This window comes from Thermobia domestica, chromosome 5 (assembly GCF_964235325.1).
Source record: "Thermobia domestica chromosome 5, izTheDome1.hap1.1, whole genome shotgun sequence".
NCBI classification, from domain to species: Eukaryota; Metazoa; Arthropoda; class Insecta; order Zygentoma; family Lepismatidae; genus Thermobia; species Thermobia domestica.
The window spans coordinates 59520007-59540624 of NC_137458.1; the positions used below are offsets into that span (position 1 = coordinate 59520007).

Below are 20618 nucleotides of genomic sequence, written 5' to 3' on the forward strand. Positions count from 1 at the left end.
TACGATACAAGCTATTAGAATTCGTGCAATCATTACCTTATGAAATTCTATAAACTGATAATCAATATTTGTTAGAGATTCCCAACTATTTATATTCTGTGATACGCAATTTATTTATTTATTTATTTATTTATTTTTGAATCGATGTTCAATCTAAGAAGATCACAATGCTAAGCCTCGGGATAGCTTGTGATCCGCATGCTAAAAGTTTAACAAACGCTGGCATGAAGAAAAGAGAACCTTGGGAAAACAAATGATACAAAGATAATAAAAGAATGGGTCGTATTTAGGGAAGAAAGAAGAATTAGATTGGATACAATTGAATCAGGACAGGTTTGAATGACCTGTTTTGTTCAATAAAACCTTAAGATTTCTTCAATTATAAAATGTAGTTATTGGTCAATTAACAATTAATTACGTATATTTTTCTCATTTCCAGGAAAAATCCAAAAGGGTATCAGCTGATAAGGAAGAATGCTGACAAAATAGAAAACACTAATTTCGACATGAACCGACCAACTGTAATTGATATTCATGGATTTCTTGAAGACGGAACAAGGCTTTCCCTTACAAATATGCGAGATGGTAAATTATATTTGAGAGCACAGTGGTAACTCACAAGGCATCAGTGTAAAGAGAAAATTTTAAAAAATCTTGACATGTTACAGTATTAAAAAATTCAAAATTCAGGGAATTCTATTCCAAATTATCCAGAAAATGTTGAAGGAGCCTTAGCACGCAATTTCCTTCGATAAATATGATTTTACTCTAACCTAAACGTGCTTTTGATTATTTCCACAAGTATGGCATTAAACTATTTATAATTGTAGGTGACTAGCAGAAATACTGTATATGTTGAAATAAGAATTGAAGCTTTCCTGGCGCCGAATATTATAGAGATGTTCTCGGGATATCAGCCAGGTGAAGTCAGAAGGGACTTCACCGGGCTGATATCCCGAGTACATCTCTATAAAACATATATGTTGTTCGCAAGAGAAGTGTCTCATTTAAAACATTTAGGATTTCCACTTTTTGAAGTAAATTTTAGACTTTCACTCAAACAGCTGTTGCTTCCTTACTATTTATGATAGGATCATGGTTCATACCACGTTTTTCTTTTTTTAATGGTAGAGAATACAATAAACTCGCTTGTGCGTACATCAGAAACGGGAAAATCGGGAAAAAACATTTTTGAAATTTTTACGCCTTTCTGGCCCGGCGTGGATTCAAGTAGGGATCTGAATTTTTATAAAAATTATGATGTTATGTTCATAATACGTGTGCAAAAGTTCAATCTTGTATCTTGAAAACTAAGGCCGGGAGAAATTTTTTAAAGTCTGAAGGTGATCCACTTTTTCGTATATATATTTGTTGAAAGTCTGAATTTAGGCCCTATATATACAGCAAATTATAAAAATTTACTGCGTCATTACTATTTAGTCTAGAGTCATGGCTCAAACGCTATTTACCTTAGTACAACGAGCCCTATCCATTGGTACTACTCACATGTCCGTATCATACACCTAAAAAATCACCTCCTCGGAACACTTGCGCCCTCGGGCTCGACCCCGGTTTCACGACGGGATCTCAAAAAATTGAGAAATACCCTAAGTTATACAGAATATGTATGCAAAGTTTCAATTCGATATCTTGAAAAACTGAAGGCGTGAAAAATTTCGAAATTTGTCTTAAGAGAAAAGAAAAATCACGCCTCTCCACCTCCACTTGGTGCCGCCAAGTTGACCATCCGATTCCAAAACACATCTGGAGTGTTCTTTGTTCCATCTTTGAACTGAACAATTAAAAAGCGGCTTAAATATCTGTTACAAAACCTAAATGAGCGGTCAAAGAAGATACTACGCCATGGTAACAAAAGTTACCAAAAATCCTAAAAGGGTTAATACGTATAAAACAGGATATTTGAAGAACGTATGAATTTCCCCCATATCCTACTTTAGAGGTGAAATATTCGAAAACGCTGAAACCTTGTTCAGCTATATTTACAAGTTTATACACTGAAGTAGCATAGTGCGGCGAATAAGAGGACGATGCCATACTGCCATAGTATATGGCAACATATGTACCTGTATATATCAGGGGCGTCATTTAGGGGGGAAGGAGGGGGCAATTGCCCCCCCAAGAATTTGAGGAATATATATACTTTAATAGATTGTCTACTAATATACTAGTACAAAACGTGGAAGTCTTATGTCTGTAGTGCTCTTGCCCCCCCCAAGCGAAGTCTGAAATGACGCCCCTGGTATATATGTATGGCTGGAAGTGAAGTCCTCTCGAAACAATTAATAAGCGTTATAGAATGGGTAAAACGGAGGATTTACACCCTTTCGATCGAGAACAAATAATAAATGCTCCACGTATGAGATACCGGTATTTAATTTCAGGACTTATATGAGAAATAGGGTTTCTTCAATCCATAAGTATGGCAAGAATACATGAATAGTGGTTAAAGAAAGAGTAAGAGAAATTAGGCAAATGCAAGAAACAAGTAGCCTTGAATGATAAAACTGATCTTCGAATACTTATTCGCATCATACAGTCAACGTAACAAAATCTTAGTCCAATTGACCACTCAACCGAGTATGAGGAGTACAGTTGGACACTTAGTAGACGAACTTTGTACACTTTTCTTCAGAAACTGTCAGTCCTCATTGCACGCAACCAAGCTCAGTGTCTTGCATGAGCTACAGAACTCCATGATTGGACTATTCACGATTCGAAGTGAATAGCATGGAATGGTGAGTCTCGATTTCGATGGTATTTGCTGAACATAGGCTACGAATATAGCGCCAAAACCTGAAGCCATGAATCTTGCCTGCCCTGTTGGACGACTACAATATCATGATCGCATCATCGTGGTGCTCCTGGGTGTTTTCTCTTGGCAAAGTTGGAATCTTCGGTACACTTACCACGCAGTTTCGTTATGTCGAGGTGCGTTGACCAGTAGCTACGATGTTACTAATGTTACGCGTACGATGTTACATTCCATCATATTTTTCTGATATCTGGACGGAAATGAAATGTACCAGCAGGACAACTGGTGCTGTCACAGACCCTAGTTGTCTATCACTAGTTTGAAGAACATTTCACTAATTTCTCCCTGCTAAATTGGCCACTAGGAACGCTGAAATGAAATCCCATGAATGTGTCTGAGATACTGTGGAAAGCTTACGCAAAATATGTCTTTCACTTCCAATGTTCTTGATTTGTGGCAAAGTCTGGAAGGTGTTTTTCAAGCAACACATTTGGACCACTTCCGTAGACTTCATGAGCACATGCCCTAGTTGTGCGTAGCCGTTTACAGAACTATAGAAGCAGCAACTCGTAATTAGTCAGACAACCCTAATTCAGTATCATTTCAGAAAATTTCAAAATTTACATCTCTATTTTAACGAATCCTCACAGTGGTTATTGTCTCAAGAAAGAATCAGAAATTTGAAAATTATAGAAATTGCCCCTCTTTTTCCGTTTAGGAGCATAATTCTGGAAAACTCAAATTCGTATTCACATCGAGCATGGATGTAATGTATTTGTACAAATTATGTAATGTATATGTACAGACTAAAGATTTTTCTAAACAATTTCATTAGATTTTTTGTTCAAAAATGAAGCTCAATGCAAATGTTCAAAATTCAAATAGGGCATCAATTTCTTAAGCCACAACGTAACAATTCAAGATGTTTTACACCAGGTGTTCATCCCAGAAATCTCTGTTCTTCGGGTATAACGTTATAATTATCTGCTCTTAAATTTATTTATTGTATGGGCCAAATCTTTAACATAATTTTTATGAGAATGAAATGTTTTATCATTCAAAATAGTAATATTTTTATTTTCATCTTCAGAGAAAATGAGAATGACCAGCATAGTAAAACGAGATTTGATAGAAATAGATTTCGTAGGTTAGAGTAACCTTATGACTTACGTAATACACAAATTACGCCATTCACAGTTACGTAATAAATCTAAAAAACGACAACTACTAGCGAGTGTGAACTTCTTAGTGGCTTATACATCTTTGGCATACATTGGAGTATGCAAGAACATAATATATATTAATTTACAATATAAAAGAAAATATATAAAATAGCCTTCACATGTTACTTCTATATTGCTCATACGTTTGCACCCCATAGACTAGAGGTTCATTTATAAAATATTAATTTTATACATACATCACGTACCCCACGTAAAATTGAAGTTTTTTAATGAGTATCAGAATACGTTACGTTAGTCAGGGGACTACTTGATTGATGTTTTGGTTGATTTCGAGTTTAGTTCTGTTTAGCACCGACGCTATATAAGACATGGACCTACAGGCTGACGTGGAATCCCAACCATATGAGCCCCCACACAGGGAATCAAACCCAGGTCTCCTGTGCTAAAAGTGCGTACACTAACCATATATGCATGAGAAACTGTTCGGAGTATTACTATATGTGAAATCATGTAAACATGAGATATTTTAAATGTTTTGACTACATGTTTTTAAATTCAATATTTTATAGCATTTCTCAAAAGAATGGATTGCAACTTTATTGTGGTGGACTGGGGAAAATTGGCAGCGGGTCCTGATTACCTACGTGCAGCAAATAATACTCGTACCGTTGCTAAGATTATCGCTCGATTTATTGACAGTTTGGTAAGTAAAGGATTCGACATAAACCGTCTTCGAGTGATGGGCTTTAGTCTTGGAGGACAGACGGCTGGATTTGTAGGAAAATATGTGAAATCAGGAAAATTACCTAGGATTACAGGTACGTACTGAATTCCACTTCAGCAAATTATTATTTTTTTTCCAAAAGAAATAATATATGGAAAAGTTTATTTCAAGGCATGTTACTTTATTTCCAAATGCATTTAAAAGTAGAAAAAAGAGAATATGTAGTTTGCTATGTGTGAATAAAATAAGATCTTAGAGCTACTCCCCCCAAAAGTAATTAAAATGAATATGCATGGGCACATATATTTTAGATTCATACAAAACTTTAATTCTCAAAACTTACAGTGCATTATTAAATAAAACCATTAGCTTAATTTACATATATTTCATTTCAATAATCTTAAATTTTTAATATTCTGATTATCTTTATTTATTAGTCAGAAGAGCACAAAGCCTTTGAAATATGGGTAAGAGTGAGAGGGAACGCAGGGGGCGCCATTCCAAAAATATCTAAAAAAAATACTACACTTCCAAAAAATATGTATGGTGTCCCTCACTTCCTAGATGGGTAATGATATTCATGGGGGACGGCTTGACGCCATGCGTTCCCTTACTTTTTCAGATCTATTTTTATCCCTGGTTTGAAGTACAATTAATAGCAGTAGTGATATTTTGTGTTAATGATAACGATTACCGCTATATGAGTAACATTATTAGCGAACACACCTTGCGTCTGCGAGCCTACTTAGTTCTCAAAAAAACAGAAATATTGAAATGTCGTACACATCAAATCATCCACGTAAATTTTGCTAGTTTGAAACATAAGAGTACGTCTTAACGAAGTTTTATAATACACATATGTCCTGTTCAGTAATGCTTGCGTGAGCTCTTTTTATCTCGTTTGAAACTACATTGTGGAGTACCTGCACCCAGGGCTAAAAATGAATCTGAAAAGGTAGGGTGTCACACATATCATATGTTCTTGTGGCTAGTTCGGCCACGGGCAACACTGAAATATTTCTTGCCCCGTGAACAGTGACCCATTTACCAGACTCAGGCAAACCCTACTACCAGTCACCAAACCAACCCCAAGCACATGTTCGTTTAAGCATAAGCATTCTTATTTAAGCAGGAGAGAAAATCAAAAATCCCTCTTTTTTTTAATACTAATAGCAATTAATCTTACTTTATAATGTAGGAAATATATCACAAAAACTATTTTTAACAAAACAATTATTTATTTCTAACCCCAAAAATGGAGAACAACAAATGTAAAATATACGAAACAACTTTCTCTAGACCTGTTTCCCTCCGCTACTAGTCAGAGGTGACATCTAACGGCAGAAGTTAAATCACGTAACCGCTTATTTACAAGATGTTACAATTCTTGAGTTTTTCCTTCTACAAACACAATATACGTTACAAGGGGAAATACATGACGTCACGACATCACCCATCTTTTTTTTGTCCATTATAACTTTTGAAAGTGGGGCTACATAGCTCATAGCCCCACTATCTAGTGGGACTATATAGCCCCACTAGATATTCTATAGAAGAGAGCGGACGGCGTCCCTTCGCCTTCTCCCTCACTTTTATCCTTGCCTGTACCCTGATATTGTTAACCTCTGTCCTAACGAGCCTCTTATGATTCTTCAGTTTATGCGTGTAACACCCCTTCCACCTAGCATACACAGAAAGCTCTCAGTCCGACAACCATTATCATTCGAATAATAATAATAATAATAATAATAATAATAATAATAATAATAATAATAATAATAATAATAATCGTCAGACCGAATGCAATCCGATTAACGCCTAGTCGATGGGACTTTGAACCGGAAGATTTAATTCTCCATCGTACATCCAGTCAGTGTGAAAGTGAATTATCATTCCAATATTTCGAAACAACAGTAAATCCAAAATAAATAGGAAAACAAATTATTATATACTAAATAAATGACAACAAAAATTCAATTTTCAATAACAATTTTATTAACAATATTGGGTTGTATATTTGCACTATTGCGTTAGAATAGTGTAAATATACTATTGAAAAAAAATACAACCAAAAAATTTATATTAAAAAAATTATACTATCAAAATACCTGAGTGAATCTATAGGCAAAAATGTTTCTTTAATAAACTTGAATTCTAAATAGTAAATATCCAAATATTCTTAAATGAATCTTCTATTATGCAAGAAAATACAAATGCAATACGTTAAGCTAAGTTCCTCTAAATATCAATGATTCTCAATGATTCTATAAACGTTACTTTACCTGAATTCATAAAGATAATCAAACTAACAATTTATAAGCGCGCATCTAAATTTCTCTTTCTTTACGAATTCTAATAAAGATTTTTATTACTGAAATATTCAATTTCAAGCAAATAAGTCTATACAATATGGCTCTATGATGTATTAAACAATGCATCTATTATATGAACTCTCAGTCTCAATTTTTATAAAAGTGGAATGAAAATGTTGAATCTCGATTCTTAACTTAAACATATATTATTCAACATTTCACACAATTATTAATCAATACCTTTTTAATATCTTTCTTGACTCTTTTCAATAAAGTGGAATGATAATGTTAGAGGAAAAAATATTTGCATTCTAGTTTCTTAACGGCAAAATAATCGGAACTCTTCATATAAAATGAAGATTAACCATATACTGTAAAAGAATCCAAATTAAACTGGAAATATTGGAATTCTTAAGGTTTTTCAATAATTGGTCACTTTTGTCCCCCGTACTACTTAACTCCGAAAAGATGGAAAAATTCCATAAAATTCTAGAAATTTTCTTAAGGGTGAAAAAATGATGGAATTCCCTTAGCAATACAACCTGAAGTGGATTTCAATTCTGACAACCTCACAATACACAGAATAAGACAAGTCACAGCTACTACTTGTAATAAGTCAAAAATTACACTCACCTTGACTTGTTTATAGTATAGATTACCTTCTATGTGTAATGCTCGCTCTCTTTCGGTAGTCAGGCTTCCGTCTGAGCTTTCGGATATTCGATTGAAATCAGATTGGTAGAAAAAACGTCAGTTTTAGAATGTAAAGTAATTCCTTTCAATAATCCTTCTATGCCTTAGTTTCCGAACGAAAATGTAAAGCAAGAAAGAATTATATCTGGTATTTAAGCTAACTACACCAGCTAGTGCCCGATATGAATTACTAATAATGTGATCTAAGCGGGCTTTCACTTGGCACAATAGGCCCCACAAGCACTGCTCTTTAAAACTCACTATTCCTCTGCACAGAATTAACAGAAAAAGAAAGAATAAGCTTATAAAGCAAATAACTCTCTGTGCTATTATTTCACAAGCATATAAATCACTATGAAAGAAAACTTTCACTCTACTATTCACTTTCATTACTTAGCGGCCACAAAACGAGGAAACAAAAAGAGCCCGTTTGACTTGCAGCTAAGTTTGCTTGCGAGAATTGAATAGACAAGGAATAAAACATTCCTTTTTCCACTGATCACTTCGTTATTTAACTGACATAACACCAATGTGATTTCATCGACAGTCGACGATAATACACTTATCACACAAACAGGAATATCAACGATGAAACAATTCTCAAAAGAGAAACCCTGCCGAAACGAAACAAAACTCCATTGACTGCACAATCCTCTCGTTAAACTGGAACTCCGTTTTGACACTCTTCCAGCTATACAATACGAACAGAGTAATCATCCGGCAATACCACTACGAAACAGAAGGGCAACCTTCCGGTTGATTAATTACGAACACAAGTAAAGTAGGCACGGGACCCACTTTAGCTTGTAGATTCGGTTTTTATAGACCACGCCCACAATTCGCGACTGCAATCTTTCCTCTAACAGTCTTACCAACTCTCTTTACTTAAACAGTTTCAATATTTTTTCTTCCTTCCTTCCGACATTTTTTACTTTTTCTTTTTTTTAAAAAGAAAACATAATAAGTCAAAACCAATGAATCTAACACAACCCATAGTGACTCTTACAATGTCTATTGATCAACTCAATTTATTTTACATTGCTTTTATCCTTCATTGGATTAAATTCTTCTTGTGTCGTGTCCATACTCGTCGGCCTCATTCCTCAGTCAACCTCATTCCGAAGACGACACGGCACATTCACCAGGCCTTTACAAAAAAAAAAATTCTGCTCCAGAATTTTTGATAATAATGGTATCTATAAATATAGAAAGTTAACATTAATATACAAAATATAATTTCATAAATATTTCTTAAATTCACAGAAAAATATATATACGTCTAACTACTACATTATATTCTATACAAAGGATAAAATTTAATTATTATATACAATACTCTATATACAAAAATTTCGATAATCACGGCCGTGATTAAAATATATGAATAATTATATACAATTTATGTAGTAACTTTTTAATTTGAAATTTTATTATATACACATTTTTACCATTCTCCAATTTTCTATTTTTCATTTCCAATTTTCGCTTCCAGCTTTCCATTTTACTACTCAATGTCTTTGGACCCGATAAATCTTAATCTCGGAGACGTGACTCCGCTTATACGAATCAGGATTATCGTTCTCGTCCGAAATTAGAACAGTATTTGGTGTCAAGAACCTCCTGACTATAAATAGTCCATTCAATTTATCACTAAGTGATTTAGCAACTTTATCTTCTAAGGAAGATTTCACATGCGCTCGAACTAGTACTTTGTCGCCTACCTGGAACGCTCCCTCTCTTCTTCTTTGCAGCATGAATCTTTTCCTTCTAATTCAGCTTTTTTCCATATTCTTTATGGCAACCATCCATAAAGCTTTAGCTGACTTTCCGGCTATAGTTGCTTCTGAGATGTCCCATCGATTTTCTAGTGGTGTGTAAGAAATACGTCCTAAAAATATTTCGATAGGGCACATCTTAAGACCGGAATGCTCGCTAATATTTAGCGTATACTGTAAATCTGGTATTAGAGTCGACCATAGATGTTGCTTATCTGCAAAATAAGCACGAATACAAGACTTAAGCGTTTTTTATAAAACGCTCCGCTGCGTTCGCCTCAGGGTGGTATGGACTTAATGTAATATGTTTTATCCCCAGTCCGAACAAGAATTTCTTAAAGAACTCAGAAATAAAAACAGAAGCGTTATCTGTGGAAATAGCTTCTGGATATCCTAAACGACTGAAGATATTAGACATTTTGTCCATTATTGAGGATGACGATAACGCTCTCAATTTCTCTAGCACTACAAATCGGCTAGCGTTATCAACCCCAATTAATATATACCTATACCCCTTAGAGTTAGGCAATACACCAATAATATCAAAGTTCCAATGGGATCCAATCCTCTTACTATATTCTGATATCAGTAACCCCATCTTTCTTTTATTCTCTTCCTTTGAAAGCTGACACCTATGACATCATCTAACATGTTCAGACACTTCCTCTTTCATATTTCCCCACGTAAATCTTTTCATTAGCTTTTTCAGAGTCCGATAGGTACCAGAATGACCTCCTACAAGCTTGTCATCATGATAGTACTCTATCAGAACTCTACGAAGAGCCTTAGGGAAAAAAATCTTAAAAGGGTTGTGAACTGAATTGGTTTTCTTCATAAGTATCTTTTTGTTTAAAACAAAACCAGAAATGATGTCGCCGTTTTCTAATCTCTCAATTATCGCTTTCAATTCTGGGTCTTCTCTTTGAAGATCTTCTATTGGTTTCTGAATCAGAGGCAACTTCCATCTATGAGCTAACCTTAAGTTGCTATCAAAGGCCGCTAACCCCAAAGGTCCGTCTACTAAACTAAACTCAAATGGATCGTAAACTCTTGTGAGTGTGTCAGCTATCACGTTATCTGCAGACCTAACGTGTTTGATCTTAAATGAAAACTGACATAATGTCTCAACAAGAGGGCCATACTTTAATAGACGCTTTGAGTTACTTAATATCCAAGTCAAAGCCTTGTTATCTGTCAGGACGTCAAATTCTTTAACCAAATAGTGTTTAAATCGGGACATAGCTTTTACTAGGCTTATAAACTCTATCTCGTATATGCTTCTATGTTTGTCTGCTTCTGATAATTTTTTGCTGAAGAAACAAACAGGTTGAAGTTCCCCGTTACTGTTCTCCTGAGATAAACAAGCAGCTATGCTCTTTCCTGATCCGTCCACATTTAATACAAATCTTTTATTTAGATCTGGGGTCTTTAACACAATATTATCCACCATTATATCTTTTAATTTGTCTAGAATCCTTTGGTGTTCAGGACTCCAGACAAATTTATTCTTAGGAGATTTAAGTTCACTGAGAGGTCCCATCAGTTCCTGGAACTCAGGAGCGAATTTCGCGTAATAACTGAAAAGCCCCAAGATCTTCATAAGACCTCTCCTATTCCGTGGAGGTGGTATATTTCTAATTGCTGAAACCCTAGCCGGGTCGATTTCCATCTGATCTCCGGTAATAATGTAACCTAGATAATTTATCGTAGTCTGAAAGAACAAACATTTATCCGGAGATATAGTAACGTTATATTCTCGAAATCTTTCTAATACCTTAATTATAGTCTTTTTATGGTGTTCTATCGTATCTGAAAATATGAGAGCATCATCAAAATAAGATCGTACTCATTCCCCTTCCAAATCTCCAAGTATTTTATGCATCACTCTATTAAGAATGTTACTACCAGTTTTAATACCTACTGGGACTCGTAAATTGATAAAAACCCTTTGGCGTAACAATTGTTATGATGTCACGTGAACTAGGATCAAGTACCACTTGAAAATATGCTTTCTTAAGATCAATCTTTGAATAGAATTGCTTGCCTGATAGGCCAGCTAAACATTCTTCTATGTTCGGAGACGGGAAAGGATCATTTACAATAAGCTCATTTGCTTTAACAAAGTTCCCTACAATACGATAACTGTTGTCCTTGTTCTTCACCAAGAAACAACTACTGGCATAGTTCGAATGGTCTACTTCAATTAATATACCCTGCCTAACTAATTCTGAAATCTGTGCATCAAATTCTTTTTCTTTATTCTTAGGCACAGGGAATGGATTTTGCTTAAAAGGTTTGTTATCGGACAGATATAATTTGCCTATACAACCCTTTATACACCCGATTCTATTCGTAATAACGTCAGAGTACTCAGCTCTTATCGAACCCATGAAATAATCTATATCAGGATTCCGAAAACTCCACGATTCTCGATTAGAGTTTTTCACCTGTATGATTTCTGGGTTTTTCACCTGCTGGAATCGATCAGAACTATTAACTGGATTACGAATAATTTCCTCCCCAATATATTTCTTATTCTTCTTCAATAAGTCGTGGAATTTCTCTGATTGCTCGACGTCCACGTCAGAAGCTTCCGAAGAACTAGATGGTTCAATGTGCTTAACTTTTGAAGTCGCTGCTGGAACTACAACAACGTTCTTCTTTTCCTTTTCACACATAACACTATGATCGTGCTTAATCTGTTGTTCATTTGCACAATCCATAATGTTTGTCTTCTTTTTCTTTGGCTTCTTCTTCTTCTTCGATGGTTTCTGTTTCTTAATCTTGGGATCCTTCTCTGAAAGGTTTAAATCCGGAATAGTCTGGTAACCGGTGTCACAATTCATATCTTCTTTGGAATTGTTCTTATCTTCAATGTCACCAACATTTGTCGAAATCATCGCTAAGTCCACTGAAGATCTACGATGTAAACCATCTTGATCACTATCCACAGACTTATGCGTGATGGAAGAGGTTTCTGGACATCCCTGATCAGTATCCAACCTCCGAATCTGCTGGTCCACACTAATGCTATCTCTCGATAACTCTCCTTCAATTAAATTTCGTAGCCCAAGAAGCTGCGAAGCATCAGGAGCATTTATAGTTAATAAATGTTTTTCTAGATGTTGAAGATCTTGGTCGCACTGTATTCCCTTTTCGTTTGGACGGATTGAATACGAATCTGCCCTAATAAACATAGAAGATATACCAGAAGATTTGTTAGATAAGTTTTTCTTTTGAAACTTTACACCAGTCCCTTCTCGTTGACTAGGCTGTTCTCCAGATCTAACTCCCTTTTGGAATGATTCCACAAAATCCCTGCGATAATTAAGTCGCACGCGTTTCTTTCCATTACAAAGAACCAACAAATGTTTCTCGTAATCCACTAACGCCGACGTTGAACGCAGATATGGAATTCCCAACAAACAATCGCAAGGAAGATTATCAGTTATTCTGAATATCACAGATTGAAAAAATCCGGATAAGTTTATCACCAAAGTCACCTCTTCATCCGTAACAAAGTTAAGACCAGAAGGCGCATTGATGGTTCGTTCTTCCACCTTATGAACATGTTCTTCCACATTGCATCTTTTCACTAGATCTCGATTCAATAAGTTAAAACTAGAGCCCCCATCAACACAAATATTTGTTAAAATATTAATTTTTCCAATGACGAACGTTGCCACCAATCCGTTCATCTCTGATGGGACATTATTCTTCTTATTAAATGGAGGAACAAATCGATTCCTTTTAAGGTTCCCAGAAAATCTTGAAGAATCCGAAACCCTAAAACTATTCCTCATGAGGTTCGATTTTACATTAGGTAATGTAGAATTCAGATTATTATTACCATATTCTTTCTTAATTACTGAAGAACCTAAATTCGAACAAGACATTTTCTCTTTGCCTTTGTTACTCCTCAATAATTTAACATACTCCATTTGTTCCCTATTTTGCGATACATATTGTTCTGATATTTCCAACAATTCCTGTCTATTCGCTGGACAGTAATAATTTAACATCCGAAATCGTTGATTTGGATTCATACCATTTAAGATTATACCAACTAGTTGACCTTCATTCAACCCGAGTTGTAAAATATCCATAGATATCATTACTGATTTGACATAATCGTTAATTAATTCTGTCAACCCCTGTTTTCTATAAACCTTTTCACCTACTAGTGAATGCAAAACTGTGGGTGTAATATATACATGCATAATATTATCCCTAAAATAAACCCAATCAATGTTATTATTCAAAGCTGAAGTAACTTCCTTCAATATATTACCATCACATCTAGAGAGAATTACTGAAAGAATCATATTAAATGAATAACTAGTATCCATTAATATTTCTTGGATCTTAAATAACATCTCAAAAGTCTGAATGCTATTATTTCCACTAATGTTCTTAATTTCTGACAGTGTATTCTCTAAATATGTTAAAGATTTATTAAAAGTAAATTTAGTCATCAGCTTATGTTCTAGATTAAGGTCTGAATATACATGATCTTGTCTATTCGTAGGAAAGTTAATATCCCTATTACCTTCAGAACTATTCTGATTTCCATAATTCGAGTTATGACCATGCATTCTAAGATTAGGATTATTTAAACCCACTTTAGGAGTCGAACTCAAAACATTAGAAACTCTTTTATAATAGTTTCCAAGATTTATATATCTATTCTGCATTCCAACTCGTTCTCCTGAGTTACTACTATCAGAAACATTCGGAATATTTCTACCTAAAGGCGGTTCCGAAAAAGTTACTCTAGGATCATTTCTAGTAATTTGACTATTAGATGGATTAGCCATACGACTGGCTCTATCTAGATCAACTGAGTTCATAATCGTTTGATTATTATCAATAGGAACACTAAGTGATCTTACATTAAATCTATTTGCTAATGGAGGAGTAAGTTCCATGCTCAAATGACCAAAAGTTGAGTTTTGATCTAAACTAGGATAACCAGTAGCGTCTACTGTTAAGAAATCTGCATTCGACATATCAATGCTAACATAGTCCAGTCGAGACTCCATTATATGATCAGAATTTAAATGAACAATGTTATTAAGAACAACAATACAATATAAGAATAATATACTATAACTAAACATATACTACTATTTTCTACTCTACAATAATACTAAGATGGAAAGCTACACGACCAAAGCAACAACGCTGGAAGGAAAATCAAAAATATTCAAAGATTCCAATAACATTTAATATATACAAAAATTTTGTAAATGCTGGCTAAAATATTTCAATCAAAATTCTTAAATTCAATATTATTCAATTGAATTAAATTAATTGAGTAACTATAATTCACAAAATTAATTTTATAATTAATTCTGTATTTAAAAGTTCAAAAAAATTTCAGTGGAATTATAATGTTGGAGGAGAAAAACAATTTTTTTAATCTCAACTTCACAGTATTTGAATTACTAAAAAATTATTTTCCAAGTATAATTCAATAGTCATAGAACTTATTAGAGACTGAGAATCTATTTATAAATATTAACAAGAATAATATTCTAAACTAAATATAACAAAAACAAAAAAAAATACTTTGACTTGTGTTCGTATCTTGTAACGCCCCTTCCACCTAGCATACACAGAAAGCTCTCAGTCCGACAACCATTATCATTCAAAAAATAATAATAATAATAACAATAATCGTCAGACCGAATGCAATCCGATTAACGCCTAGTCGATGGGACTTTGAACCGGAAGATTTAATTCTCCATCGTACACCCAGTCAGTGTGAAAGTGAATTATCATTCCAATATTTCCAAACAACAGTAAATCCAAAATAAATAGGAAAACAAATTATTATATACTAAATAAATGACAACAAAAATTCAATTTTCAATAACAATTTTATTAACAATATTGGGTTGTATATTTGCACTATTGCGTTAGAATAGTGTAAATATACTATTGAAAAAAATACAACCAAAAAATTTATATTAAAAAATTATACTATCAAAATACCTGAGTGAATCTATAGGATAAAATGTTTCTTTAATAAACTTGAATTCTAAATAGAAAATATCCAAATATTCTTAAATGAATCTTCTATTATGCAAGAAAATACAAATGCAATACGTTAAGCTAAGTTCCTCTAAATATCAATGATTCTCAATGATTCTATAAACGTTACTTTACCTGAATTCATAAAGATAATCAAACTAACAATTTATAAGCGCGCATCTAAATTTCTCTTTCTTTACGAATTCTAATAAAGATTTTATTACTGAAATATTCAATTTCAAGCAAATAAGTCTATACAATATGGCTCTATGATGTATTAAACAATGCATCTATTATATGAACACTCAGTCTCAATTTTTATAAAAGTGGAATGAAAATGTTGAATCTCAATTCTTAACTTAAACATATATTATTCAACATTTCACACAATTATCAATCAATACCTTTTTAATATCTTTCTTGACTCTTTTCAATAAAGTGGAATGATAATGTTAGAGGAAAAAATATTTGCATTCTAGTTTCTTAACTGCAAAATATAAAATGAAGATTAACCATATACTGTAAAAGAATCCAAATTAAACTGGAAATATTGGAATTCTTAGGGTTTTTCAATAATTGGTCACTTTTGTCCCCCGTACTACTTAACTCCGAAAAGATGGAAAAATTCCATAAAATTCTAGAAATTTTCTTAAGGGTGAAAAAATGATGGAATTCCCTTAGCAATACAACCTGAAGTGGATTTCAATTCTGACAACCTCACAATACACAGAATAAGACAAGTCACAGCTACTACTTGTAATAAGTCAAAAATTACACTCACCTTGACTTGTTTATAGTATAGATTACCTTCTATGTGTAATGCTCGCTCTCTTTCGGTAGTCAGGCTTCCGTCTGAGCTTTCGGATATTCGATTGAAATCAGATTGGTAGAAAAAACGTCAGTTTTAGAATGTAAAGTAATTCCTTTCAATAATCCTTCTATGCCTTAGTTTCCGAACGAAAATGTAAAGCAAGAAAGAATTATATCTGGTATTTAAGCTAACTACACCAGCTAGTGCCCGATATGAATTACTAATAATGTGATCTAAGCGGGCTTTCACTCGGCACAATAGGCCCCACAAGCACTGCTCTTTAAAACTCACTATTCCTCTGCACAGAATTAACAGAAAAAGAAAGAATAAGCTAATAAAGCAAATAACTCTCTGTGCTATTATTTCACAAGCATATAAATCACTATGAAAGAAAACTTTCACTCTACTATTCACTTTCATTACTTAGCGGCCACAAAACGAGGAAACAAAAAGAGCCCGTTTGACTTGCAGCTAAGTTTGCTTGCGAGAATTGAATAGACAAGGAATAAAACATTCCTTTTTCCACTGATCACTTCGTTATTTAACTGACATAACACCAATGTGATTTCATCGACAGTCGACGATAATACACTTATCACACAAACAGGAATATCAACGATGAAACAATTCTCAAAAGAGAAACCCTGCCGAAACGAAACAAAACTCCATTGACTGCACAATCCTCTCGTTAAACTGGAACTCCGTTTTGACACTCTTCCAGCTATACAATACGAACAGAGTAATCATCCGGCAATACCACTACGAAACAGAAGGGCAACCTTCCGGTTGATTAATTACGAACACAAGTAAAGTAGGCACGGGACCCACTTTAGCTTGTAGATTCGGTTTTTATAGACCACGCCCACAATTCGCGACTGCAATCTTTCCTCTAACAGTCTTACCAACTCTCTTTACTTAAACAGTTTCAATATTTTTTCTTCCTTCCTTCCGACATTTTTTACTTTTTCTTTTTTTTAAAAAGAAAACATAATAAGTCAAAACCAATGAATCTAACACAACCAATAGTGACTCTTACAATGTCTATTGATCAACTCAATTTATTTTACATTGCTTTTATCCTTCATTGGATTAAATTCTTCTTGTGTCGTGTCCATACTCGTCGGCCTCATTCCTCAGTCGACCTCATTCCGAAGACGACACGGCACATGCGGAATGTTAGTACAGACTGTTCCTTTAATGTACTTGAAAGGGAGAAAATCTGGTGCCCATAAATTCAATGAACGCGGGGGGCCGTAATCCTTTCGAAATGATTCAGATATCGAAAACTTCACAAGGACTGTATGGTTTCATTGGATATGTAAAACATGTTGTTGCCTTGTTAGAACCAACAATCATTTTTATCGTCTTTAAAGAGTGATGTCTTAGTACTCTGCACTATACACTATACAGTGTGTTTGAAAAAGAACTCCCTACTTTTAATGTGTCCCAGAATCTGTACAAAGTGACATACACTATTCTAGTTTGTGGTGTTCGATTCATCATCTCTCCAAGTTTGGCTCCCCTGTTGTTGGCAGGTATGCTTGACCTTGAGACGGCACCAGTGTTGCTTTTTTCCTGTTTCCTCAGCTCAGTCCAGGCGGGCGTGCAGTGCAGAGCAACTGAGCAACAATGTGTACTCCGCAACAGAAAGCGCAGTGTGTTATTTGGCTTGTGAAACCTGAGTTAGTTATAACAGTGCAACGTAGTTTTAGACGTCAGTATGATGGTGAACCACCTACAGCAAAAACTATCCATCTTGGCCTAAGTCTTTCAAGGAAACTGGTAGTATTTTAAAAGCAAAATCACCAGTACACCGAGAACTCCTGAAGATGTTGAACAGATCCGTGTTTCTTGTGTTCGGAGCCCGAAGAAGTCATTGGGCAGACGTAGTCTACAATTAGGAGTGCCTAAAGGTACTGTGTATGATGTTGTGCGTAAAAGACTTAAGTTGAGCACCTACAAATTGCAACTGTTACATGAAATTAAACCTACTGATAAAATCGAAGGGTATGAGTTTGCTGCTGACTTTCTACACTCCACTGGGCTTTTTCTTTTGGGGCTACTCAAAAAATGTTGTGTGCAGTGAAAAGATCAGAGACATCAATCATTTGCTGGAAAGAATTGTCGCGGCAGTTGAGACAGTCACACCTAAAATGTTGGTGAATACGTGGCGAGAAGTGGAATATCGTCTCGATGTGTGCAGGACCACAAATGGATCCCACGTTGAAGTCTACCAACATTAAACAAAACTTGAAGGAATTCTCTTTTGTGATATGTACTCATTGATGTAAGTTTTCATTCATTTCCCAATTAAATTTATAGTTAAAACTGGTGAGTTCTTTTTCAAACACCCTCCACTATTCGATGACGTGATACAGTAAACTACATCAAATTTCAGACAATATAAGAATGATTCACGTAACGCATGTAGATTTTCAGCCGATCAAAAATCCTATTGTTTTGACTATCTACGTAGCCACTAAAGTGAAACTACGCTACATCAGTGAAAAAATGTGATCAAACTGTGCATTCCATGGTTGTCAACAAATGACCGGTATCATGGACTGTACACTAAACACTTTCCTTTATCTGGCTCCTTCAGTCCCTGCACACTGAGAATATAAAATATCTACAGTGTGATTTCATAGCATTCTGAACAATTCCATTCACGTCATTTCTGATAGTGCTTATCGCTTTTTCAGAATCTTCCATCACTTCCTTAACTCTCCCAGTTTAGCTTCAGTCACGTGATTGCTCTTCCGAATCTCTTGGAAGTTGGAATCCCATTATAGAAAATATGCAATGAATATCCTTATCATCCAATGGTTAGATACTGACGCATCCGAATTATTGTTGTGTAGCTAGATGAAATTGCCATTTAAAATCGATATTTTATTGTGGTTTTCTGTTCAGACATTGTTTTGAAACTCACCCATAACTTATTAAAACGAAATCGTATTACCTTTAAGCGTTAGTGGATTCAGAAGAGTCGTTTGGGAGAGTAGCGGATCATTAGGACGATAAACATAGGCTAGAGGTGCGGAAAACAAGTCTTACTTCTAAAGTAGAATAAAACATACATATAGGGTTCAAAATTCTCAGATACCAGATCCCAATGTCAACCTAAAACACGAATTTGGTGTCTATATAATTTAAATGCAAAATATATAGTCTGTTCCAAATCCACTGCGGGATGATATTCACTTTTTTTTCACAACATCTATCTGAGATAATTCTTTTGTAATGCAGTATTTTTTGATTTTCACACCACCCTGTAGAAAAAGTATTCCTAGATTATTCTTATCTCTTGGTATCTAGCTCAAGAACTGATTTCCTCCATTGATCTTAATTTCTTCTTGTAATATGTCCGGCCAATTGCCACTTCAATCCCTTCAATTTTAATATAATATCCATCAGCCCTATGATTGTTTCATTCATATGTTTTGTTTTCCTATTTTTGTGAGTTATTTCTAACATGCATCTTTCTATAGCAAGATCTCCTGTTTCAGATAGACTTGGATATTTACTTCTAGTTCCGTATTTTCAATTCAATGCTTAATTTGCATGCGAAGTTCTTTTGTTGAACATCACTTGCATCTTTTCTACACTCATTCTCAAACCCATTTCCTTGCTCTCCCAACTATCATAACTGGCAATTTAGGGTGTTCTTTAGCAAATACAACAATGTCATTAGGGAAATGAAGGTGGATCAGATGTTTCCCTTTATATCTCTTTCAACACGGCGACAGTCATGGCTTCGTTTAGAACACTACTTTTCTTTCTTCTTGTACACGACAAAAATGAACTATCACAAATCAAAACAACTGCAAATCGTTGAATGAAACTTACACAATCACTGCGCGCCGTTTCGAAGCACAAAATTAATAGTTGGCACTTCTACATTGATTTTGCTTTGAGAGTGTGATATTCACCGAAGTAATTACGGAGTCGAAAGCTATTTCATAGTCAATGAACGAAGATTATTAGGGTAATTCATACACGTTTGATCATTCTATCAATTTCCTCATCACTTTAATATGGTTTACTGTGCTGTGGTATTACTTAATGAAACCTGTTTCTTGATCGGGCGAAGTTTAAATTTATCTCAAAGGAGCGTCAGTGCACTCGGAGAAAAACACTGTGCAAATATTAGGAATAAAAGTATAGATCTATCAGTTCATAGGTATAATTTGTGTCCTTTTTTATGCAGCGTATGATCATAGCTCTTTTCCAATTCTAGAAAACTCAATTATTTGGTAACCATTTCATATAAAGCTTCAGGGACGGATCCAGGGGGGGGGGCGATCGCC

At 34.6% G+C, this 20618-nt stretch overlaps 1 protein-coding gene across 1 annotated transcript in view; it reads left to right on the forward strand.

Moving 5' to 3' along the window:
* Nucleotides 1-20618, forward strand: part of LOC145685101 (lipase member H-like) — an 81790-nt gene that overhangs the window by 23104 nt on the left and 38068 nt on the right. The window contains exons 3-4 of the mRNA XM_081757446.1: nt 440-585; nt 4527-4775. Of these exons, the coding sequence (XP_081613572.1) occupies nt 440-585; nt 4527-4775 (395 nt within the window). The remainder of the gene's footprint in view (nt 1-439; nt 586-4526; nt 4776-20618) is intronic.